This window comes from Hippocampus guttulatus, chromosome 6 (assembly GCF_054856545.1).
Source record: "Hippocampus guttulatus isolate MCC_2025c chromosome 6, RoL_Hgut_1.0, whole genome shotgun sequence".
Lineage (NCBI taxonomy): Eukaryota > Metazoa > Chordata > Actinopteri > Syngnathiformes > Syngnathidae > Hippocampus > Hippocampus guttulatus.
Window position 1 is genome coordinate 16,373,206 of NC_141266.1, and position 26,849 is coordinate 16,400,054.

Below are 26,849 nucleotides of genomic sequence, written 5' to 3' on the forward strand. Positions count from 1 at the left end.
CTATCCCATGGCGTCACATTGACGTAGCGCATACCAGGCGCTCTAGTGGAGGCTGAGCCCACATAAATGCACTATTTGACTTTCTCCTCTCAGACGGCGCGCATAAACAAAGTGCACACTTTGCAAAGTGGCGCTCACAACGGGACGGAAACGGACACTCTTTTGAGCACTCATGTGTTTCTATTTTTTCATTTTTACAAAAACTTAGACTACTTTTCACAAAATAACAAGGAAGGAAACAAGAAACTTTGACCGCGATTTTCAACTACAGCCTTTCTTTTTTCTTTCTTTGTTTCTGTCTTTTTTTTTTTACATTTTCGACTTTTGGGTGATTATTGTGAATGCGAAAAGGATACTTGATGCGAGTTTGCCATCACAAGTAAAGACGGAACCTCCACAGCAAAGCAGTAAGTAATACTTTTTTAATGACTAGATTATCAAAAAATACACACACACACGTGCCCCATTATTATGAGCTTTCTATGGTTTGTACAATCAAGCGGTGGCCCAGACGTGTTGAACAGTCAAGCTCGGCTCTGGGACGAGTTCCATTCATTATTTTTTTTCCTTTTTTCACGCAGGACGTCTCTGGTTGTCATGGAGATGAGATGCCTCATAGAGGAAGACTTCAATTAAAGCCATTGCAATCTGTTTTAAATTTATTTTTTAAAACTGCGTTTTAAGATACAAAAGTGTCATGCCAGGTCCTATCAAAGTCCAATAAGTAATGTAAATTCATTTTTCTTAGCATCACTTCCGGTGGGGGGGGGGGGGTTCTCCTTAATTCTTATTACAAGAGTTGACTCAAAGTGCCACTGTTTTCCTCGATCTGACAGCTGTCCATTTCTGTGTGGTTTTACACTTGACTCGCTCGCCCCTTTTTAAAATGTCTCTGTTTGCTGGAAGCATCCCGCTGTCCGGCTTTATTGGCGCAAGGGAGGGAGGCGAGTGAACACCGGGGGTTTACCGGCGCACCGGGTGCGTGTTTTGCGGCTTATGTGTGGCTCTCATGGTTACCGGTGCGCGCTGAGCCAAAGAAGAGCTCGCCACACAGCGCTTCCAATTCGAATGAGTTTTCACCTATTTTCTCATTTCATGGAAATAACTCAATAGCTCAAAAAGGCCATGATATTTTTTTAAAGCTTACTTGAATTTGGTTATTATTATACATTCTTGCTTCTAATATCAAGGTTGTTGTGGTTTTTAACTGTCAGTGCAATGACAACTTTCTGCGCAGATCCTAAATTGAAGATGAAAAGGCATGCGCCATACTAACGTATCTAAAAGCCACAACATGTTACGCTTCACTTCGACTTCGTTCCGCCTACATGTTGAAGTACAATAAGTATTTATTACGATTCTTATGGCGGCGTGAAAGTTGGAGTTCCCCAAAGCAGATTAATACATTGCCCCCAATGTTGAGAATGTTGTCCCATTTGTGGAATGTATGTAAGAGTGGGGTAGGACCGCGAGCGTGCGGCGGTTACAGGTCACAAGAATACACAGGATAAAGATTTGTCGAATCTCCGTTTTGACCCGAGGGCGTATGTGGCGGAAAGGGGGCGCTCTAAACCTTGAAATTCCCGATGCGCCGTGTGTCCGACTACATTGAGAGGCAGCCGGAGACGCACCGTGCACCTAAGTTCTTCTTCTCGGTCCCTTTTTCTCTTTTTTTGCATGCATGCATGCGTGCGCGCGTGGCTGCGTTGGGTTATGCCGTCAGCCTGCCCTTCTGGATGAATCCCCAGCAAACCAAAACGGTGGTGATCAGAAGCGAGCGCCATGCAGCTTCTTGCCCACACTCCGTTGCTTTCGTAAAAGTGCTCACTTGTCTGGGTTCGTATATGTCTGTTTCTGTGGTCACATTAGGCGTTTGGAGCCAGAGTGAAGGTTTTTGCACGCCTACGTGCTGAAATTCACGGTTTTTGTTTTCTATTTGTTGCACACTAGGGGGGGAAATCAGTTGTTCGTAATGTCATGAAGTTTGAAATGCTGTTTATTGACAATTTTGGTGTCATGTTTAGGGTTCGTTGTAGGTCTTTATTTTTTAAAATACAAATATAAGTCGTTCAGGGAACATAATAACTCTGATAGCAACTGGGCTGGTTCTGAGCTTTCGACCCGTCATCCTCTCTCACTCTCTCCTCTAGACACAGGTTCGGAAAAGTGCCTCCAGCCGAGATCGCAGTCCCGGCAATTGGAGCCTTCCACCGCGAAGCCGGACGAGCCCTACCCACTTCAAGAGCACAGACCCGCTCGCAGCCACGCCACCCCACACACCCAGACACCCAGCACCATTCAGCGCGAAGCTCTCACGCCAGGTACACCCAAACGTTGCATTTTCTTTCTTTCTTTCTTTTTCTTTCTTTCTTTCTTTCTTTCTTTCTTTCTTTCTTTATTCCTTCCTTCCTTCCTTCCTTCCTTCATTTCTCCCTTAAGAGTGTACCCGTATGTTAAAAAAAGTGTGTGTGACTTAAACCTAGATTGAAATGGGTCGTTTTTGTGTTTGCATCATCGCAACTCGTGTGCAAGTGAGCGCGCGTGTGTGACCAAGTGCGGACTGATCTGACATTTGACTTCTTAGTCAAACAAAATGAAATGTCACGTCATATACAGTATATCTCCCATCACGTGTGAGAAATTATTTACAGTAGGACCGAGTAATATAATAACTGACAAGTGTATCTTTTCTTCGGCCACAAATCAATATAAGCTTGAGAATTCATCCCGTGTCAAAAATCAGCTGTTAGTTTTTTACGCTCACTGATAGCGTATGTGCTTTTCTGTGTATGTATTTGATGCAATTCAACTGCAAACAACACTCTTGATTTTTCTTTTAATTTAACAATCTTCAATTTATTTATTTTTTTGTATTGATGTGTGCAACCTCCATGTTTTTATTTGTTAGATCTATGGCATTCTGACAATGAACAAGCGCACTCAGTTATTGGAACAGCTGCAGTTTGTCCAGTTGAAATGCGCGCCTCGAGGTTAGATACTGTCTCCCTTCACTTCGCTGTGTACTGCAGCACAACTTGTGTGTCTGACTCTGCTTGGGTCGTCTGTCCTCTTGCTTGCACGCACACACAAACGCACACGCACGCACGCACGCACACGCAAGCGTGAATGCAAAAAAAAAAAGGGCAATGTGAAAGTGATGTTCAAGTGTCACGGTCCCCCCCCCCCCCCTTTTGTGACATAAAAACAAATTCTATAGTTGTATATTGAAGGCCAAACCAGAATGAGGTGGTTTTACTGGTTTTCCTCTTATGAGATGCTGGCTTATGTTTTTGGCCAGAATGAGTGAACACGGGTTTATGTTTGTATTTGCTTTCAGACACACACACACACACAGCCACACACACTTAAATCGCACGTGTCTCTCTTCACCTGAGGCTGTCGGTACAGTTTAAGTTAGACTACATGTTTTTGTTTGATGTTGCCGTAATTCCTTCATCTTGCCGTGAGTGCAAAAAGCGATGTGACACAACAGGTGCGACACAATCCGCCTGAGGCTCGACCGACTGGTGCGAGCTGCCTCACCACTGCGCCCTTTATGTTTTCTCTCATATATATTTTCCGCCTGAGTGGTCCATAATCTCGGTCAACTTTGAGCTCAACATATTTGTTTGTATTCAGACACAAAATGTTCCCATAGAAAATAATGCGAATGGCATAATCCATTGCCAACATAGGACGTTTATTAACTTTACAAGCGATATAGCCTGATTTTTTTAAATCGGCATAAGACGCTTTTTTTCCAATTTGGCAGAGCGGTCTCCCTCAAGATGGATGGGCCCTAAGTGTATTTGAGATGTGCCTTGTGGAGTGACAATTTGGTGGCGGAAAGTCAATCTTACGCCTGCTCAGACCACGTCTGAGTGGTTAGTGTAGGGTTGACAGCTGTTCTAACGCAAAATATTTCATTCAGAAATATGTCAACAGCGGGCATTAAACATTAGTATTACACATTTTAAATCGTTCCACAGGGCAGCACCGCTATGCTGGGGCGCATAAATGATCCAGGGTAGGGTGGCGGATCTGCTTTCGTCATGCCGAAGCTCAAGTGTGCGACGAGCAGGCTGCATTTAAAGGGAACAAAAGCAGCGACTTGGACTGGCCAAGATTGAAGTTGGCTGTCACCACTCCCACAGTGGCACAGCCCTCCCTCTTTGCAGATCTGCTGGCAAGCGTTCATCTGCGCAATTAGCTCGATTAAGTCTAACCTGCTACCGTGCATAGATATGGCGCGTGCCTGGCAAGGTTGAACATGAAAATCGAGGCCAAACACTTAACGACACACCTACACTTAAAGTGTTAATGACAAGAAAATAGATTAACACTGTAGAAATAGATTAAAAACTGTACAGTGTTAATCTACTGTATTTCCTTGTTTGCCAGATTGTGTTGTCTTTTCTTTTCAATATGGTTGATTTAACCATATTTTACTGAGCAACAAGGACGACAAATGCAAACTGTTTTCTCATTTACTCTGCATTCTGATTTGTCATAGAGAGATTTTTGCCCTTCATTAGTTTTAGGTTGGTGGGGGAAAAAAAACATCCAGAAAAGCTAAAGCTAAAGCTAAATGCATATGTGTAAGTAACCGTTAAGGTGCTCATGTCCCTGAATTTTCACACTGTACGCAGAGAGTTTGGCTGAAAATTTGGAATTTTATGACCTGAGAGGCTGGTTTCATTGTATGCTTGAAAAAAAACCCCTCTTCATTAATTAAACCTTAGATGTCACCTGGAGTATTATTTTACAGAACTTGGGAGGGGGGGGGGGCATAAAATTGTGCTAGTTATGGCGAAGGATTCTCCTTATTTTGCTAAATGAATAAAGGACTGTTTATGTATGTGTGTGCGTGTGTGTGTGTTTGTGTGAGTCATACTTGAGCTTTTCAAGGCTTCACAGGAACGCTGCCCTTCAGGAATAATGTCATTGTCTTATAACGACGCAAATTAGTGTGCCTTTCCGCCCATTTCCGCCATGACTAACGCTGCTCTCGGTCATCGGGCGTCACCGCCTTTCAACTTCGAACTCAATGGTTTTTGTGCCTTTTAATAAACCTATGACCTTTAAACAGCCTTTAAAAACACCCGATGTGCAAGTGGATGGAAGTATCTGCAAGTGCTCTACCCACAGTCGGGCTAATATATCCCGTATTTGACTGGACAAACATGAAGGGGGCGATTACGGCACACAGTGCGTATGAGGGTGTCAATGGTAGAGTGGCTGTGTTGACAGTTCTCGCTCGTATACACACACACACACACGCACGCACGGACACACACACACACATACTTAAGTCGCATGTTGGCATATGACGTAAAAAGCGGTTTGATAAGGATATACACTAAACACACAAATCAAGTGTGGCTGTGTCCATATCAAATCAAAAGGAAGTCATAACGATATGTGTATCTGTGTGTGTGTGTGCGTGCGTGTGTGTGTGTGCGTGTGCGTGTGCATCCAGCACCACCATGCCGTTCCATTATTATTTACTGTAACATTACCTGCCTTAGCATCTCACTGACCCACATGCAGAGGTCATTAACTTGCCCTGGTCTTCGGCTTGGGCTTCTCTAACTAGATTAACTTTTGCCGTCACCACTAACATCTACGGAGACTGCTCGTCACACACCGAGCAACGCAAGCAAATTCCACTGAACTGTCGTGGAGTGTGCATGGTTCTTAAACTAGTTGTCATGAGCGACCAATTGTCTGCCGGTAGTTTTGCTACGGTTTGAAATTTGGAGGGTAAAGCGCTTGGCGTGAGTCGCTCACAGCATTTTTTTGTCCCGTTCGGTCGGCCACATCGCACAGTGTGTGGTGGGCTTTAGCATCCGTCTTTACTCTCTTGCTCACATACTTCTCCAAATAATAGGGAAACCTTGCTTTCTGTAAGCAGTTTATTTGTCACTCGTAGTTGAGGTGAACTGTAAAAGTGACACATAAATCAAAGAGAATTCAAGATTGTATCGTTAAAGATCAAAATGCCTAGAATATTGCGCTTGTAAACATGATACTACACTGAAGTCGCCCAGCTCTAAATTTAAGCTTACTTGTATTCTGAAATTTCCATTAATGGCCGCTTGTCAATCCACAATAAATCAGGGGGTGCATGATGATCTAGCGGGGAACATAACAATTTTGACAACTGTCTGTTCCAATTGAGCTGTGCATTTTTTACTGTTCATCCACCATGTGTGCATGTCTGTCTCACAGCTCCTGGCCTCACTCTGCTGCGCTGCATCAATCCTTGTTAAAGTCCCGCTCCTGTGTTCAAAAAAGTGATTAACTAGCGTGTCATCACGTCCCTGACTAATGACAGTCCTAATATTGTATTACAGCTTTTTAAATATGGTTTTGGGTCTACGTGTTGTGGTTTCTCTTAACTGTCCTCATGCGCTGTGTTTTCCCAACAGACATGCCCTGCGTGCAGGCTCAGTATGGGCCCACCCCGCCAGGCTCCGCCTACTCCGGCCAGTCCTTCGGCTACCAGGGGGACAGCTACGCTTCTGACCTCATGACCTCTGACTACACCAAGCTGGACCTAGACGGTGGCGAGATATCCGCCGCGGCCGCCACCACCTCTCTGCCCAGCTTCAACGTGTTCGTGGAGGGGGGCTACGAGCCCAAGTCGTCCTGCCTCTACCAGATGCCTGCGCACAGGCCCGGCATCAAGAAGGAGGAGGACAGCTACCCGACGGTGCCGCAACTGGGGGCCCTGTCCTCCTCCGCCATGTACTTTAAACAGTCCCCCCCATCCACGCCCACCACCCCTTCCATGCCCCCGCAGCCCGGCACCTCTTTCCTGTGGGAGGAGCACTCACTGGTCCCTCCCTCGCACCCCCATTCGATGGGCTCCAGCCTGGACGCGGGCTCCCTAAAGTCGCCCCGTTTTCCGCACTTCTACCAGCACTCGCCGCCCCACAGCGGGGGCAGCGTGGGGGGCTACGAGACTCTAGGAGGAGGCCTGATCCGCACGCCCTCCTCCTCTTCCTCCACGTCCTCCTCGGTCTCCCATGCTCACGGCCCGCCACTGGAGCAGCAGCCCATGTACCAGCTGCACCGCGGGGCCGGGGGCACCAGCCTTGCGTTCCGTTCCTTGGCTCTTGGCCCCTGCGGCCCCTTACTCGGAGACAGCCTGCCCTCGCCCCTGCCACGTGGCCCCCAAGGAGAGGGCACCTGCGCCGTGTGTGGAGACAACGCGGCCTGCCAGCACTACGGCGTCCGCACGTGTGAGGGCTGCAAAGGCTTCTTCAAGGTAAAAGAAAACACACATACACACAAACTGCAGGATCAGAAGTAACCCAAATTGCGGGAAATAGCTAACCCAGTACTGGGTCCAAAAGGGGCTGAGCCAATTTTGCGTTATTTATATTCAATACATTGGGTTGAGGATTTGACCCACCACGTTGTATCAATATTTTTCGAAGAGGAACAAGCAATTTTCCCTTGTCAGGGATCACTACAGGAACAAACTCATGTAATATTTTTAACTTGGTTTTTATACCAGATGCTCTTCCTGACACAGCTCGCGCATTTTCCATGAATGGGCCATGCACTTTTACTGGGATTATTGGGATGCCCAATCCCTGGGTGTGTGTGTGTGTGTGTGTGTGTGTGCGCGCGCGCATGTGTGTGTGTGCACGCCCTCTCATATGTCACACCATGCACACAAGTGGACATGAACATTAGCAGCAAAGGATTGAACGACAGCGGTGCCCCAAGGGACAAATTTAATGTGGACCGTGCCTATGCTCATAAATCAGAACTCTTCTCAAATCATTTTTCATTCTTGAAAATGTATAGCAAATTAATTACAAATTATTACTCTCAAGTCAAAGCAAAAACATTGGCCGAACGATGCCCCCTGTCTCCAAAAACTCAAAAGTCCGGACACTGGTATCTCAGGGCACCACTGTAACAAATTTTACATCCGGAGGTCAGAGGTCACAGTACCTACTCACTTCTTCACACACATTTCCCACGCCACGTTACTTGCACAACATGTGTTATCTTGACACAATGTAACAAATTATTGCATTGTGTCCAGGTCAGACACATTGTTGATCATTATAAATTTGCCCCTTACCGTCACTACGGGAAAAAAAACCCCCAAAGCACACGTGTCACTCTAGCAAGTGTACATTCAACTTGAAAATATGAGAGTATTTGGACAAACAAGCGATAACCTGTTGTTGATTTAAAGTAATTTTCTTCAGTCGCCCCAACGTTGAGCCCCACTCTAAATTGTCTGAGGAGTCATTACGAAAGCACAGAACACCCACAGGGGTTGTCGCTCTCGGCAACCAAGTGGCCAAAGTGTGTGCATGGCTTGTGTGTATATATACGTGTGTGTGAGTGTGTGTGAGATTTATGTGAGAACACGCGCTCTCTCTAAGACAACCAAGTAAAAAATCCCCCACCTCCACCGCCTTCATGCAGAGCCACTCCAAATAAAATACAGTGAACGTATTTTCGAAAGGACCTTCTCCTTTCTGCAATATTGTTCTGGTCTTAGTTTATTTGAAAGCAGCGAGCGCAAAATGACATGCGCCGCATATCACTTTATAGACTTGAGTATAACACATATCCCACGTACGACGTGACCACAAACACACGCACACTACTCTAGTTATACATCACCAAATGAGCTAGACTGACTTTTACTTTTTAATACGCTATCTATAAAGCGGAGTGCGCCACATGTGACGCATTGCAGTCCAACATCACAATAATAAATATATTGACAAATGAATAGCCCTTTGAAGCAGTGTTCTGAATTTTAATACAGCTTTTGTAATTGATGTTAGTCGATTGAAAACGTGGGCCGAACCACCCCACTGTTAATTGGCTCTAAGCAAGATAAAAAGTGTGTTGTAAGTCACCTAAATACAAATTAGTTGCAATTGATTCATTGGATGTCATTTCATAAATGCATATAATATAAATGATATTTTTCTGTATTGTTGTTGGAGAGAGCAAAATGAAGAGTCAAGCAAGAGAAGCAAGAGAGCAAAATGAAGAGTCAAAGCAAGAAAAGCGGATCTAATTGAATAATGCCTCTGGTCGGGTGTAAATGATTATCATTCTTTTCAATTAGTTTCACGATTTGTTTTTATTTACTAATTAACAAAAGCAGTGTCTGGTTGCTGCAGGGCCGGGGGGGGGGGGGGGGGGTGTCTGTCTGTGTGCTGCCAGTACTGCCTATCAAGCCTCGTTTCCTCTCATGCGCACTGCTGAAGCCACCCGTCGCATTTCTACACTTGCCGAAACACGGCAATTTTGAATGCGCTTAATTTGCTGCCGCAATCACATCTGCTAAAACATGCACATGGTACCCATGTTCTGTTTCCATATCACCCGGCACCCTCCTTTTATTGTCACTTAAAAATACATTACGATTCAATTATCGCAAGAGAGTCATTAGCATGTAAAATGATTGAATTAATTTGAGCTGTCAAATAAGTTAGCCTTTCTTCTTTTATGACTGAGGCGGAATGATGATGTCCATTAATTTGTTTTGCTCTGATCTGAATTTTGGAGTTCAATGCTAATCTCGTTTTTTCGATAACCCTGGTTTTGTCGAGGCACTGTTTTTCCACAGACATTTTATTATTGAGTAAAATCACATCAGCATCAATGCTGCAAGGAAAAAAAAAGAGAAAACAAACTCCCTCTACTGATGTGTTTTCCATACTGGAAACAATTGAATCAGTTCAGAAAAGCATATGCCATAAATCTGCGAGCTATAAATCTGCCCCGCATCAACTCGTACTTGACCGACACAGAGCACAGAGCGCTGATTGCCTCTGATTAAGAAGCAGAGGATGGGAGGTAGGGAGGAAAGTCCCCGAAGGCTTTTAATTTAAACCGCGGCTATTAGCACATGTTACATGTCAAGAATGTGCCTCTGCATGCCTCCGTGCTGCTCCCACAAGCACTCACAGCACGTGTGCTCTTCATTCGGTAATATAGTCTATTTAACCTAATCCAAATCAACATTTACTGTGTCTGTGTGTGGGGTTTTTTTTTCTTAAAGGAAGTCTCTCCCACACAAGAGCCCGCACTTGTTTTACTTTCTAATGCCTTTGCAAGTGAAACAATTCGATCATTCCTTAAGTAAAAATACAAGTGAGAGTTGAGAGGCACAACAATGTCAAGAAATTTTCCTCGAAAGACGTTTCATTGTTGGTCTCAAATGACGACTTCTTTATAGTAGAAGAAAAAAGAAAGACACGATTATTAAGCATTATTTAAATTGTATTAATAGATTCATGTAATTTCATCCTGTATGTGTATCCACCTGCACATAGTCTAATGGAGGTCACCCAGGACACTTTTGCTGAGACGCTATACACACTGCTTTAGTTAGTAAAGTTACCACAACAAACACACACACACATTGAATGTGACAGCGATCAAGTGTACGAATCCCCTCGGACACGGACACACACACACACACACACACACACACACACACACACACACACACACGGGTGCACACAGACATGAGATGCATCTCTCACTTTTATGGGGGTTGAACCAATAGGCCCTGAGGTCACTGGAGCACCCTCCAATGCAGGGCTCACCAACTCCGGTCCTTCAATGTCCCCATCCTGCATGTTTCAGATGTTTCCCTCCTCCAACACACCTCATTCAAATGATTAGGATGATGAGCAGGCTTCTGCAAAGCTTGCTGATGAGTTGATCATTTGAATCAGGTGTCCTGGAGAAGAGAACGAGAGAATAGGGGCCTTTGAGGACCAGCGTTGGTGACCTGTGCTCTAATCTGGCCACTCCCTTTCGATGTTTATTATGATGCAACGTAAAAGAGAAAAGCAGACAGTGGGGTGGTCATTGTAAACACATTCGAACGTTACTGACCACTGAATGAGATGTGAGACGTTCACGTTGGGATGATGGGGATGCCATGGAAATGGCTCGCATAGGGCAGAAGCACCACATAATGAGTCAGACAGTCGGCCACGCAGAAGATGGAATAATTGCCGTTGGACAGTGTAGACTTGAGGGTTTTCTTTAATTGGACGTATTTAGATTAATATGTTAAAGAAGTGTGTCAATCTAGTTTCCATGTGCTCCAACATGTCTGTTTTACAGTATTACCAGCTTGTTGAAAATCAGAGGAATCATTCAGATGTTCTTGGACGCAAGCATTTAAAAGAAAGGGTCAGATTCATGCACAGGCTGAAGTCAACGGCGCACAGTCGTCCTCTAAATTTGATTTAATGTACGTCAATACAATACAAAATAAATATGGACCAAAAAAAAAAAACCAACACAAGAATTTCCTGTGGATCTCCACATTTTGCGACTTCTTTTTATCCCAAAAAATAGCACTTTTGTTTGCTAGTATCCATCCATGCAAAAATTGATTTGAGGTGATTGTTTACACATCTACTTTCACTTTTCTCCCCTCCAAAATTGGGCCCCGGTGGATGAATCGATGGATGTGTTCGTTTATGTTGTCCAAACATGAAAAATATGTTTCTCCACATTTGTCTCACTGAACACAAAACACTCACAACTCCAGTCAACATTTAATTGAACGATGGCCATACACAGTATGGCTCAATTCATGACATCTGCCCACACCTTTTATTGTTTATGATACGCAGAGGGATCCCTTTACATACAGCCGTTAAAGCATAATTTTTGCATGCCCGCGCGGGAGTACAAAGACAATCACGACCATATTTGTTATTGTTGTCCACGCGGGAAGCACACACAGTCCCCACGCGACCCGTTTCTGATTTCATTTTAATAAGGTCAGTAATAATCGCGCGAACCAGCAGAGGAGAAAACAGCTCCCTCGGGGCCTATTGAGAGAGGCGCGACCCCGCGAGGCCCCCGAGGTGCCACGGACTGACCCGCGAGCTTCACAAACAATCTGATCACGCAGCTCCTTCCTTTCTGCCGCCTGTCTCGCGGGAGCCTCCTCAGCACGCCACACACGCGGCCACCATTGTCAGGCTCCGCGCTAATAAATTTGTTCCCCCTGAAGGCAACGCTTGTTGGGAAATTAATTTTATCTAATTATACTGATGTCAGCGTCGCCTTTCAGCGCGTAATTAAAAACTGACCTGCGAGCTTCTGCTTTCATTCTTTGCCGGCGAAGGAGGCAAGAGCTTGAATTGAATTTAACATATCAAATATTTGGTGGTCGATTATGTTTGGAGGCTGATTGTCGGAATGTCCGTTTGTTCTTTTTTTTTTTTCCCCCTTCTCTACAGCGCACCGTGCAGAAGAACGCCAAGTATGTGTGTCTGGCCAGTAAGAACTGTCCTGTGGACAAAAGGCGACGCAACCGCTGCCAGTACTGCCGCTTCCAGAAGTGTCTGAGTGTGGGCATGGTCAAGGAAGGTAGGAAGACTCTCAACAGCTTTATGATAACTATCATATCCATGTCTCTAGTTGCATATCGGAAACAGGGGTAGAGTCTTTGTGTTATCAGGATTTAGAACTGAGATCAATGGTAACTTTCCAGAACCGTAAAACTACAGGTGAATACGCAAGTTGAAGAAGTAGAATTTTCAAGGGTCAAACGTTTCTACCTTGTCAAGAGATAAAAAGTTACCGTCAAGAGGATAAAATCTGTATATTTGAGGGTAAAAAACACAAGTGAGACATGGTAGTGCCAGGTTTTCTTCAGCTGGATTTGGGGCTTTAGTCAAAGTGGAGGGAATTCTCAACAGTTCCAAATAACCTGTCAGTGTGAGTACAAAACTGCTGCTGTCAGAAAAACAATGCCAGGAAATGCCCATTAAAACAACTGAACCTTATTTTGTGATAATCAGAGCCACCTTTAATGGTGTCAGGGGGTGTGCTACCATTTAACATGAGTTTGAGTGTGATTGGTGGGGGAAATCATGACCAGTTCCAAATAAGCAAGTATTAGCACGAAAAACAAATAGAAAGGTCATAAAAAGCCTACTAGAACACCTGAACTCCATTTTGTGTTCATCAGAGGAGGTGTACATTGTTGCAAATGTGGGTGGGTATCTTCGGTTAGTTAAGGTGGTGTGCACACTTTTGCAAAGACATTATCACATTTGGGTTATTTTCCCCGACATCCCACTTAATATAATCGTGTGCTCCTATCAACATCGAGTGAGCAAAGTTAAAGACTCCACACCCTCTATTGTCAAAAAAAAATAACAAGGGCCTACATTTACAATGTTATAGTTTCACATTTCGTCACAATGTTAATTTAGCACACTCGGGGCTTTGTGCATTACTTAGACAATAAACACATCCATGAGGTTCCCTCTCATTGCTGCCACCTTAGCACTCTTGTTGCTAGATTGAGCAACTTTTCATTGTACCCAAGGAGCTCGCACCTCCCCACCCCCTCCACCCTCCCGGGGCCCAGAGCACTTAGCAACGAGTATATTGCCTTTAAATTTGTTCAGAATTATTAGAAAACAAAAGGCTTGTCTAAAAATAAACTATGATTGAAAATCTAAAAAACAAAACATTTACATATTTGTAAATTGAAATGTGTTTATAAATTAATTTTGAGTCTTTCATTTTATTTTGAAATAGCATAGTTGACTGTTATGGAGAATATTTTGTGAAAATACTTTTTGTCTGGAAGCTGCCTGACTGTTTTGTTTTGGGTTTTTTTTTTTAGGGGCGGGGTTCATTGAGTTAGAAGCAATTTTAGAGAATACTTCAAATAGGCCCTATCGGTACATTATGTCTACCGGTTGTTATTTAAAGTCCAATAAATATTTAATTAAATAAAGTATCGGTCTACGCTTTTCTATGCTACATAACTGGCCTGTGAAAACACCCTCTTAAATCTGACTTCTTTGACATATTTTAGGGTATTTCAAAAAAGGAATGCCATTACTTTCCCTGGTGACTAATTCCATTCACGAAGGAGCAATGAGTAACTATTTCATTTACTTTTGGAGGAAAGTAGCCATTGACTAATAATGTCTTGAGGTAATTTACACAACACGGCATGTCACGTCGAGTAGCCGAATGCCACTCTGTAATCTATGTTCATCTGTATCCTAATGACTTCACGTCACAACGTCCTTCAATAAATTAGTTGGCAACATTGGTCCCTCTCTATCTCCCAGAAAACGAGCATCTGTCTCTCTGTCATCATCAAGTGTATAGCCGCAACTCATACTGCCACCTACCACAACTCATACTGCCACCTGCTGGTTAGTAGCCTCCAGTGTGGGAACGCCGCAGGGCCCCTGTGCAGAATATCATCCTTTCAGTTTCTTCAGCACCCCTGAAAAAAAATACCAATAACAGACTTATCCGCTTGGAGACAGGCGTTCTTTATGCGTGTTGTGTAAACAGCCGCTTCAATATGCACGTTCATGTTGACTCTTATTGCTCCACAGTGGTACGCACCGATAGCTTGAAGGGGCGTCGTGGACGTTTGCCCTCCAAACCAAAGAGCCCGCTGCAGACAGAGCCCGCTCCCTCGCCACCCCTCAACCTGATCTCCGCTCTGCTCAGGGCTTATTCGCACTGCACACCCCATGACCTTGACTATAGCCAGGTAGCACTACAGGGGTCCAAATGTGTGGTCAGTGAGAAGCTCCATACAAACACTAACGTCTTTTGCGTTTTTCTGTGCTGTTTCTCACCGACCCCGGCAGTTCAGCGCTGCTGACCCTCCCTCGTCCTCCTCAGACGCAGAGCACATCCACCTGTTCTACAGGCTCCTCACCATTTCGATGGAGACCACACGTTGCTGGGCCGAACGACTGCCAGGCTTCTCCGAGCTCCACCGGGATGATCAGAACCTGTTAATAGATTCCGCCTTCCTGGAGCTGTTTGTCTTGCGGTTGGCTCACAGGTGAGAAAAAAAAAATGACAGTATGTAGGGGAAGATGAGAACTTTAACTAAATGTATCACTTCTATGTGGAACTGTACCAGTGTCGCCGCAATTACTTTGAAAAAGATTCATTCATTTTAAAAGTAACTTAGTGAGATTACAAGTGACTTTGATAGTTACATTCAGGGGACACCGACACCCCTGCTGAACATAAAAACGACTTGCGGTTTTGCCACTTGACCGGAAGTGCATTTTTACGGTAAGAAAAAAAAAATCATTAGAAATAAAATAAAGACCACATTTTTGACTCACTAAAAAAAAATAATAATAAAAGAGTCTTTTCTGGATTTCACTTAAAGGCCGTCTTTTTTATGTGACTTGATATCTTTAACGACTATTGTTGTAATGGCCAAAGTTCTTTTTTAATCAACATTTATTATTTTTTACTCATGTACAGTACATAGTGGGACTCTCTTTAAGATTGAATGCATGCTGCGCTATGACCCAGGTGTAGAAAAAAAATGCGTATGAGATAGTTATTGAAGCTAGAAAACACTCTGTCAACAGCAAAGAGTTTGCAACAGACCTGAGTATTTTTGTTTTTAGTGACTATTGCCATCTCTCTCCTTCCTCACTTGTTCTTCACGTATGGACACGTGAGTCGTCAATGCGCTGAAAACGTGACAAAACGCATGATACATGATGTCTCTCCCTTAGGCGGTAATGTGAAGTGGAAGTCTCCCACAATGCCTCACTACATACGTATGTTCAAGCTGTGAATACCAGTTTCCCTTTCCTATGTGTACCATAATATACAATTATTTGTTGAGCGCCTTTACTGAGTACTCTGGCGTGAGGAATCAGTATTTTATTATTCATTGACTATTATTTTTGTTGCATGCACAATACGCGTGTGTGAGGGAGGCACGGTATTTAATTTTTGGCAATTCTTTGTTCAACGCCTTACTGACATCACTGGCCAGAACATATCCCGGTTGACCCTCCAGACCCGGTTGGAAGTACAGTCACTCACACACCAGGCAATTGACCTTCAAACATATACCAACTCCCTGCAACAGAATATGTCCTGATATAACCGATCCCCCCCAAAATATGTTCCCATACTGTCAAACCTCTGCCACATGGATGAAAACCAGTGACGATATCCCAACGGGTCATCACGGGCTTTTTCCATGTCACGACAACGAGGCGCTCAAAAGTGGCCATGGCGACCCTGTCGACACCCGGGCTATCGAGGCTGACTGAATAATTCACAGAGAAAAGTTTATTCGCCTCTATAGTTAAAAACATTGGAGTAAAGATTTGTTGACCAGTCTTATCGGCCACTACTGTACAGCAGGCGCTGCTGTTTTGTTGTATCTGGAGATGAATGGTCAACCATATGAAAGGAATTATGAATGGAGTCGGTGTCTATGACAGCAGCTACACCCACGGAGTTCCGCTCGTCTGATTTGTGACGCACAAGCAGCCTTTGTGTGTGTCTGCACATGTGTGTGTGTTTGTGTGCGTGTGCGCGTGTGTGCGTGCGTCATCTCTAGAACTGACGAGATCAAAACTACTAAAAAGCAGGTCAGCTGACAATTTATGCCAGGAAACTCGTGCTCAATTCAGCTGACTTACATGTAAAAAATAAATAAATAAAATTCAGATACTGCTGCTTGGTGCCATCAGGACTCCCCCAGGGCCGTCTTGAGCCTCAGCATCGCCACAGTTACCGCTCTGCCCTGGCAAGGCATGCGGCTAGTTAAATTTATGGCGAGGAGGGGCCTTGGCCTACAAGCTCATCCTTTTGTCCCGGCTGTCGTCTAGGGCCAAAAAACCAATACAGTCAGACACACTTACTCACCCAAACACACGCACACACACTGATGATGTACAACTTTGTTCTCCTGCACCCTGCTAGGTCCAGGTGCAGGGTGGGTAGAAGATGGGTGGTGGCATCACAGTTCCAGCGGGAGGGGAAGGCTCCGGCTGGGAGTGTGAATCATCCCAAACAGCGGACTCATGGCGACCTCGTTCACACGCACACGCATACACATGCTCTGAGCATGGAACACACATGGCACCGTGAGCCCCCCATTAACCGTTGATGCCGCGTTGACCCCGCGTTGAACTCGGACGCCTGTCAGGCCCCCCTTGTGCGAGCGTATGTCTGCGTGTTCGTCAGAGTGGGGTGTCAGTGTTGTCGGTGTGTGTGCGTGCGAGTAAATTTACTCCTCTGTCGCCGTACAAGCGGCCCCGTCACCAAACAGTTTGTGTGGTTATGGGTGGGTTGCCGTGGCGACAACGTCGTCAGGGGTGAGCGGAATGTGTGGCAGAAATCCAACCGTATATAACGTGGATGTGGTCTCTCCGTGCTCCGGCACATGAGCGTCCTTAGATACATGCGTCATATCCGAATATCTATAAGATGCTACAAATTGCGGATTTTCACAGTCATTTTTTACGCTAGTAATGCTTTTCATCTGATTTAGCCAATTTCTTGAGGTCACACATTCCAGATTCTTCTTTGGAATGTTTTTGTTTTTAGCCACGTCATGACGGGTTGTAATTTGATCGGCCTGATTATAGGCAAACCGTAACTGGTTTCAACAAGCAATGTAATAAACATAAACGTTACGCTATGGCCCTAAATCAACGGCATTAGTCATTATGATATATTTGTACACTACGGAGGCGGCCCGGTAGTCCAGTGGTTAGCATGTCGGCTTCACAGTGCAGAGGTACCGGGTTCGATTCCAGCTCCGGCTTCCCTGTGTGGAGTTTGCATGTTCTCCCCGGGCCTGCGTGGGTTTTCTCCGGGTGCTCCGGTTTCCTCCCACATTCCAAAAACATGCGTGGCAGGCTGATTGAACACTCTAAATTGTCCCTAGGTGTGAGTGTGAGCGTGGAGGGTTGTTCGTCTCTGTGTGCCCTCTGATTGGCTGGCAACCGATTCAGGGTGTCCCCCGCCTACTGCCCGAAGACAGCTGGGATGGGCTCCAGCACCCCCCGCGACCCTAGTGAGGATCAAGCGGTTCGGAAGATGAATGAATGAATGAATGTACACTACGTTATATTTTTGGTTACTGGAATAGTTAATCCACCACTTCGCATTCCAAAAAGTCGCACATTTTTCAGTATCCCGCATTTTCCATGACAACATTTACAAATCAATGCAGACATTTTACTGATTGACCTTCTTCACCTGCATTTTGCAGCGATCAGCTTTTCGGTGTGGGTGGCCATCTGCCTCGACGAGCGAGGTTGTACAGTATCGGAGTATTGGTGTTGCAGTGGTGCATCTAACGGAAGACTAAGAAACTTCTCCGTCACATAACCGAAAAGAACAGTACGATTGCAAATAGATTGCGGTAAACCGGACATTGTGGGAAAACCTCTGACAGTCAAGCCCTAAAGAAGCGTAACCAATTGATCATTCAAGTATTATCGTCAAGAACAGTTCAAAGTCTAGAGACGTCATTATTTGCAAAGGGTACAATGAGACGATTATCTTGTCATTGGCCTTAAAGGGGAAACTCAGTTTCCACTTATTTTACAGTTCGTGTAAGAATGCAGCACAGCGCGGCGTGAGGTGAAGATTCGATAAGATTTCACCTTCTGAGATTCCTCGAGCTTAAAGCTGTTTTCCCAAGCACGTCGCGTATCTTTGCTCATTTTACCTGCGTCTTTCCATCTGTCTTCCCTTTGATTGGGGGTTTATTTATGAAGGCTCCTAATAAGAAGGGAGCATGCTGTTTAGTCAGGCCCTCATAAAGAGCGCTTTATAGCCCTCGCTTATGCACAAGCTCTCAATCTCCCGCCCCCTCTCGGTTCTGTGTCATGAGTAACTGTAGGAAGCCTTTTCATTTCCTCATTAAGACATATTTCCATTGCACGCAGCGGTCAAAGCACTTTCAACTCGTACCCGTTTGGACTCCTTATCCCAGCCGTTCATTGCCACAACCCCAGAAATGCAGGAATGTTTCAAAACGCGATGATTTGGAAAACGCACAACTCAATCGGCTGCATCGCGGTGTTTGATGTTGGGCCAAATTGTGTGTGAACGCATATGGTGCCAACCTTGGTTTGCTTTTTGCTCTATTAGTCCAAGTATTGTATTCAAGAGGGCATCAAGTGGGGTCTAAACGGAAAGAATATTTTAGACAGAAGGCAGTTTGGGGGAATAGTGGTATGCAAGCTTGCCTCACAGTTCTGAGGTTTCCAGTTTGAACCTTTTCTCTCCCACTGTGGAGTTTGCATGTTCTTATTCCAGCATTGCAAAAACACGCATGTTAATAGGTTCATTGAAGATCAAATCCCTGGTGACAAATCCAAGATAAAAATTAGATCAAGACTTCATTAGATTGCCTATTAAAGCAAATCATGTATAGTACTTCATGTTTCTCACTAATGGACTTGTATCCTTTTCAGAAAATCTGCACAGAAATGTGACATTTTACTGACTTTAACCGCTTTTGAGAGCATTTCTAGTTCCGACATCTGATTTCAAATTCAATGCATTATTAAAAATGTTTATAACAGTCAAATGAAGTGGCTGTCATGGCCATAAAATGACACGGTAATTCTATATGATTCTACAGGTCCCACTGTGAAAAACTTAGCTACATCTAAAAAATGCGTTAACTCAACATTTCAGGTGTGCTAACTAGCTTTGTTGTCGTCGGCAATGATTTCTATTCTAATTTTTTTTAAGGTGTTGAAACTTAACTCTTTCATGCATCCATAATGATAACCCGTAACCTGATAACATAATATGATGTCCACTGTAGTAACCGCTGTTCCTGAAAGGGTTAAATTATTGTTTTATCCCCCCGTCCAAAAAATACAATTTGTGTTTTTGACAGTCTATAGTACATATTTGCTTTGTGATTTACTGTTGACCAGTCAAGGGTGTACTTGACTCCCTCAATGTCAGCAAAAATAAACTCCGGCTGACCCGTGACTCTAGGACAAGCACTCTAGAAAATGGACTGATGTTAAAAAAAAAAGTTCCTAACGCTAAACAATTTGTATTTTTCCTACTTTTTTTTCCCAGGTCGATCCTGTCGGAGGACAAATTAGTGTTCTGTAATGGCTTGGTGCTGCACAGGTTCCAGTGCCTTCGCGGTTTTGGAGAGTGGCTGGACTCCATCCGAGACTTCTCCACCCATCTCCAGAGCCTAAACCTGGACGCCTCCGCCTTTGCCTGCCTGGCCGCCCTCGTGCTGCTCACAGGTAAAAAAAAACACACAAAGGGCATAAAATGAACAGGCTGTGCATTTTGAGAAATACACATACAGCATACGGGTTTATAAAAACACATACTGTATATGAGCAGTGTTAACTATGGAAGGCATCATTTTAGCCTCACACTCCTATTTTTTTTGTTTTGTTTATGTTTGCCTGATTGAATGTGACAGCGATCAGGTGTACGAATCCCCTTGGGGACACACACACACACACACACACACACACACACGCGCGCGCAGACGTTTTCACACTAACATGAACCTGATACCCATAAGCACCTGCTGCACCTGCCTGACACCTGCCGCTCTAATCAATGTGCATGTGTCAAACATGCAAGCAGAGAGAAAGCATGCGCAAGGATGGAGGAAAGAGAAGCAGGAAGGGTGTTGTCAACGGGCTTAAGCACTTTTCACCCTCGCCAATCAATGTTTCAGGCTTAATTATCAAAAATGTAGTTTCGTCCACACTCAGAATGAAGGAAGGGAACAAGTGCAAAACGAATCACAGCCTGATCATATTGCCATTTCACAGCGCATCTGAATATGGTAACTGGGAGTCTCCATGTCAAATCTTGATCAAGGTCGCAGACCATGACTAACTTTGCTGGTTGTAATTATAATTTTTACAGCAGGGATTGGGTGTATGCTACAATACAGGAGCATACACAATGATTGCAACACATTTATGAAACAACGAGCAACCTTTTTTTTTTTTGCCATTTTTAAACCACGAATGGCCAGTCTTTTTTAATCAATGGCCACATTTGACTTTTAAAAATAGGATTTTGAAATGTGCATGAAAAATATGGACAGTAGTTAATACTACTAATAAAATAGTAATGCATTGCCAAGATTTATTCAGTTCAATAATTTTAAATAAAATTAAAATCAAACATTGAATAGAGATGTGAAATTGTCTATGACAAAATATTTACAGTAAACACATGAACAAACTATTTCCTGAGATAAATGAATAAAAATTAATAAATATAATCGATTAATTATTAACCAACCAGCTGTAGGAATTATAGAACGGACTGGACCGTACCAACAAAGAGGCTAATGGACTGTTGGTTTGCGTCTTGTGTGGGATCTTTAACTAAGATCCCAAACTTTTTGCAGGTGTACTTATTCTAATGCAGTGGCGTGCAAAGCAAAGTAGATGCCCTGGGCACCTTCTGATGGCATATTTTTAAAAACGCCATCAACGCCAAGTTGACTAGCTTGACCTATTGAAAAGAAGGTTTTACGCTTGAGAAAGTGCTGATGAACAGAAATGTCGAGTTGAAAGGAGTTTTGTCATTGATGATATGGCAAGACTCCTTCCTTCTTGTGACTGGCTCTAAGTCAGCCCTAAGGTCATTCAGAAGCTCCAAAATTCCTGAACAGAGGATATGATGTGATCATTTTTGTTTCTGGCATTTCAAAAAAGTTCATACGGAAAGTTCTCCCCACCTCCTCTCCTTTTGTCTGCACTGGCATTGCTCGGTGCGCTGGTTTGCACGTTCAAATTGTATCGGTAATGACCAATCACAGCTCACCTATTTTCTGGGTTTGGTCATATGACCTTCGCAAGTGGAGCCCTTTGGAAAAGTGATGTCATTTTCAGTCGACAGCAAGTGGCTTAAAAACAGGTGGATTTTGTTACTTTAATTTATATTTCACAAAAGCAATATTAATCAGAATACCGTGTTGAGACGAGCGGGGGTGCATAGAACATATTACTGTCAAGAACATATTTGACTTTTGGTAAAAAAAAACCAAATATAATGAAAGAACAATTTACTACAGTATTTGAATTTATCGATGCAAATATTACAAGAATGTCTAATTCTTTAAATAAACTTGTGAACACGTGAAAACCTCCCCTCGAGGTCGACTTTATTTACCTCCAGCCCCCCGGCCTTCAGCCACCACCTTCACTTCCTCTGTCTAAAGCCCCCAACATAAGCTCCTCTCTCTGGGGGAGCACTTAACTCTGCGCCCCATCGACCAGCCCACCACGGAGCACGGCTCTTCGGCGGCGTCTCACTGCCACCCCGGCAAAGCACACAAGCACACTGCCAAAGCAACCAGGCCATCGACCAATTCAGAGTGGCCTGTATAAAAAGGCGGCCATCGATCACCCCCCCCCAAACGCACTGCACCGCCACACAGACACACGCGCGCACGCACACACACACTTCCACCACAGGAGCTGTAGCACATAGAGACAAGAGAGTGAGTGCGTAGGTCTGAAAGACACGTTGAAAGGCGGGCTGGAGTGACTCGGCAAACAAAAGAGCCACATAAACAAACAATAAATAAGCTTCACATAATGGATAGCTTTAAGTGGTCTGAGCCATGGCCCCCCTACAGCGCCCGTGTGTGTGTGTGTGTGTGTGTGTGTGTGTGTGTGTGTGTGTGTGTGTGTGTGTGTGTGTGTGTGATGGGGGCGGTGGACACCCTGTGCTCTGCAGAATGAGTTAGTGTCACATTAAGCTCGGTTTGGGTGCCACTGGAGTTGCTATGGGCACTAGTTTGTGCGTGTGCGAGTGTGTGTGTGTGTGTGTGTGTGTGTGTGTGTGTGTGTGTGTGTGTGTGTGTGTGTGTGAGCACACACGTGTGTTTCTAATCTAATTTGGCTGATCACGGGGCCGAATAATCAGCTAATTGCTGAGCACTTTTGTCTTTGTCATTGTCTTGAATTGCAGAGAGCATTTGTGTGCCAGCAAGTGTTTTTATATATCTGTCCTTTTAGTGTGTGTTTGTGTGTGTGTGTGCGTGTGTGTGCGTGTGTGCGTGCGTGCGCAGTGTGTGTGGGGGGCTTATTAGGTTAGGCTGTGTATTGATCTGTAGTGAGCGAGATAGGTTAAAGCCTGTTAAGAACTTGAGCCATCGAGGCTAATGAGGTGCAATTCAATATAAAAGAAGATGTAACAATTGCTCTTTCAGCTGAATGAGCTGATTGGGCTTGCAAAGAGATGGGACATGTCCAGTATATTTACGGAAACCTTCCATTAGGACAGATTTTGAAAGGATTCACTTGGAGAAATTGGGTGTTTTTTTTCCCCTGGGAATTCATGAGGGTTGACCTCAAACAAACATAATAACAAACATTTAGTTGTTCTGAGTCAAAATTCTAAGTTGTCAGCTTTCCAAGTAAATCAAACACAATGAAATGGAATATGTGATGATATTAAAGAAAGCGTTTCAAAAAAATGGAAATATTGAGTTGAGCAAATCGAGTTTTGGAATTAATGACTGAAGTGTGTGCTAATGTAGCCATTAAAAATGGATCTGAGAAATTTTGGACAGCTGGGACATTTTCTTTGAAGAATTAAAGACAATTAACTGGGAATTATTTGCAATTTTTACAAACTATAGCATACACAAGCATCGCATCATGAAGAACATGTAAAATTACATGTATTATTATTATTAAAAAATGTATTATTATTATTATTATTATTTTCTCGAAACTTTCAATGGCAGGAAATTGAAAAGACGCTGTTGAGCAACTTTGGCACATTCTATGGCGCTTGATGTGAATTTGAGAAGTGCTATATAAATAAAGTTTGATTGATTGATTGACATTGTAAGATGGCACCATCTTGTGTTGTTTAATACATTCTTCTCCTAACGCGTCCTTTCTAGAGCAGGTCCCGGGCCTGAAGGACTCCAAGCGAGTGGAGGAGCTGCAGAACAAAGTGATTTGCTGTCTCAGAGACCACCTGGGCTGCGGCCCCTCATCGTTGTCGTCCAAGGCGGCGCCCGCCCTGGGTCGTATTCTGGGTTTAAGAGCAGAGCTACGCTCCCAGAGGACTCAGGGCCTTCAGCGGATCTTCTACCTGAAGCTGGAGGACCTGGTGCCACCTCCGCCCGTGATTGACAGGTTCCTGGACACTCTGCCTTACTGATGGCGAAGGATGGAGATGGAGAGAAAACAAAAAACAAAATATCACATCCAGTTTGAGTACAAAAACAGTCACTTTGCTGTGATGCCAACAGGATAACCACAAGAGAACTCCCTCCAAAGGACCATCAATTAAATAGACACTTTTTACCAGTGTAAAAAAAAAAAAAAAAATTAAAATTAAATGAAATGCTTCGCCACTTCTGATTTTCACATGGAGGCTGAGAAAGAAAGACATTTTACTCTCTGGAAAAGAAGAAAAAAAAGAGAGAAAGGTAGCCCAGTTTCTGTGTATACTTGCCTGTTTAACCAGTGTGCTGAATTCACTGGCAGGAAAAGGAAACGCAAGTGCAGGCGATGCACTTTGTCCAAAAAGAGAAAGTCATAGCTCAGTGACAATATATATGACACATGATTTCAATAACACAGGAAATGAGTTCTTGATTGATTCCAAGTGCAATTTCTGACTGCTTTCTCATCACGTAAGGAGCTGACGCATAAGGAGCGGTTTAATTTCAAACTCTAAATTATTTGAACGCAAAGACATGTCCTTTATTGTCAATAGAATTAAGTACGAGAGAAATCCGGCTTCAGAGGAGAGAAACTGTGCACTAATGATTGATGACTGCTCACTCAGACTTGAAACGCTCATTTTTGTGCGCTTATTGGACTCATACGGAACTGTTAGGAGACAGAAATGGGCTCTTCTGAAGCACTTAACGGCCTGCAAAGGGCATGAAGGACCGACACACACCCGGCCTGCTCCTCCCACTGAGAGGAGAGGAGAGGAGAGGAAAGGAAGGTGCTCGACAGATAGATCCACGGAACAAACATTCCGCCGTCTTTTTATAGTTCTCATGTGGCGGTGTGAATGTGTGCATCTTAATGTCTGTGTGTGTGTGTGTGTGTGTGTATGTGCGCGCGCGTCAGAGAAGCCAGCATCTAAAGCATGTTGTTTTTGAGCTTGCCTCGTGTGTTTGTGTCTCACCCCGTTGCCCCCCCGTGCGCCCCCACTGACACACACACAGCGGCAGTGATCTTCTGAGGAAAAAAAAGAAGCAAATTCTATAGATATATAAATATACAAAAACTAATATTTTGAAGTGTTTTTAGCTTTTTTCAAATATTGTGGTACGACGTGCATTGTTTTCAAAGAAGAGAAACAAAAAAACTTGCTGTTCTTTTTTTTTTCAACGTCCTTTGGTTTGAGTTTACTGTTCGATTTTTTTTTTCTTTCTCCTTGGTTCACTGGATTTTCTGTTCAGCACTTTGAAATCATAAACTAGTTCTGATTATTCTGCCTCCTGTGTTCTTTTATTTTCCATCCATTCTTTTTTTTCTATACTGCACAATATCTTTATTGGGCGAAAGGCAGATTACGCGTGGACTGAATTGCCTTCTGCAGCTCATTGCAGGTCATAAACAAATAACCATTTACACTCACATTCAAATGTATGGACAATTTAGAGCAAGGGTGTCAAACTCATTTTTGTCGCCGGCCACTTTGGAGTTACGTCTTCCCTCGGATGGCCGTTACAACAGTGAAATCGAATAAATGTTACTGGAATCATCTCAACAAATTGATGGATGACTAGTTTTGTAAGCACTCAATCAAGCGATTTGTTCAATTAAGTTGAAAGTTTATTTTTTTTCCAGACAAAGCTCTCTTTTGGTGAAGAGGAAAAACTCTTACCGAGCTGACAGTTTCGGCTGTCACTTCAGCCTTCATCGAACCTGTCGAGGCTTCCCTGTGACGCGTCTTAAAAAAAATGCTGTTTTTTGTTGTTTGTTCGATTATTGTTCAAGTGAGTGTGAACGGGGTAACAAAATGATTGCAAAATTTCAACGTTATTTATCAGACCTTCACAATTTGACATTTTGCGACGGACTTTAGCAAGGATCATGGAAGCTGACACATGAATTGCTTTTGCGGGCCACATAAAATGATGTGGTGGGCCGAATCGGGCCCCCGAGCCCGGACTTTGACACCTGTGATTTCGAGTCTTCAATAAACCTAAATGACAACAATGAGCAGTGTGGCTAAACACGACTGAAACAACCATTGCAAAAAAGTTGACAACTCTTCACTCCACACCAAGTGATTGAGCACCGCACATCGACTGATATGCTGCAATGGAAAAACTGCGACCCTAAATCAGGTTTTGAGATTACACATACAGCGTTTTACCAAATTCTTTTTTATTGATCCACAAAAAAACGGCAGTATTGTCAAGGAAGAAGCATATTGCAAGAAAGAGATACTCTCTGTGCTTTGCTTTTTAGCCTTAGGTGCATATGAAATTATAAATGCAGCGTAGTTGTGCATTGTTGTAAAACATAGTATACTACCTCTGGCAAAAATGATAGAATCACCATTCTCGGAAGATGTTCATTCAGTCGCTTCATTTGTAGGGAAAAAAAACTAGAAGAGACGAGAAGAGGATTAAGAGAAGTGGAACAGGAAAGATGGGCAGGAGAAAGGGAAGCATAAGGTCCGGATCAGCCTCCAGCTTCGTTAAACAGCATTGATCGCCATGGTGACATTTCCCAGTACATGTCGTCTACACTGTCACTGCCATTACTCTCAGGCCCTCCCGTGCAACAGTGCAACACAGCCAGGTGATTGATTGCAAATGTGATTGGGAAACTGCGAACAATCTGGCCCTTAGATGGACAGAAAGACATCATTGGTAATTGCCATTTAGTTCATACACATGCATGGCGAGCAGCAAGGTGAGCTAGTGGTTATTATGCCTCATAGTTCCAAAGGTTCTGGGTTCAAATGTGTCCTTCCTGTGTGAAATGTTCTCCTTACATTCACGTGGGTTTTGTCGGCAGCGGGTGATTTTTTGTAAATGTGTG

General features: G+C 43.8%; 1 protein-coding gene and 1 long non-coding RNA gene across 4 annotated transcripts; one reads left to right on the forward strand and one right to left on the reverse strand.

Moving 5' to 3' along the window:
* Window positions 1-25,282, forward strand: nr4a3 (nuclear receptor subfamily 4, group A, member 3). Of its 3 annotated transcripts, XM_086113815.1 has the most exons (9): window positions 1-407; window positions 582-1,836; window positions 2,151-2,321; window positions 6,432-7,273; window positions 12,267-12,396; window positions 14,400-14,560; window positions 14,661-14,860; window positions 19,900-20,078; window positions 23,729-25,282. In XM_086113815.1, exons 2-9 carry the CDS (start codon window positions 1,587-1,589, stop codon window positions 23,989-23,991), a joined length of 2,196 nt encoding a protein of 731 aa, XP_085969941.1. In that variant the 5' UTR covers window positions 1-407; window positions 582-1,586; the 3' UTR covers window positions 23,992-25,282. The 3 variants fall into 3 exon arrangements, with proteins under 3 accessions (XP_085969941.1, XP_085969942.1, XP_085969943.1); XM_086113816.1 differs by lacking the exon at window positions 582-1,836 and having other exon boundaries at window positions 211-407; XM_086113817.1 differs by lacking the exons at window positions 1-407; window positions 582-1,836 and adding an exon at window positions 2,909-2,990.
* On the reverse strand, window positions 13,906-14,786 carry LOC147203764 (uncharacterized). The gene is made up of 3 exons (XR_015101204.1): window positions 14,649-14,786; window positions 14,410-14,566; window positions 13,906-14,284 (listed from the first exon to the last, which is right to left on the reverse strand). It is a non-coding gene; the product is annotated as an uncharacterized LOC147203764 (long non-coding RNA).
* Window positions 25,283-26,849: the final 1,567 nt, after the last annotated feature.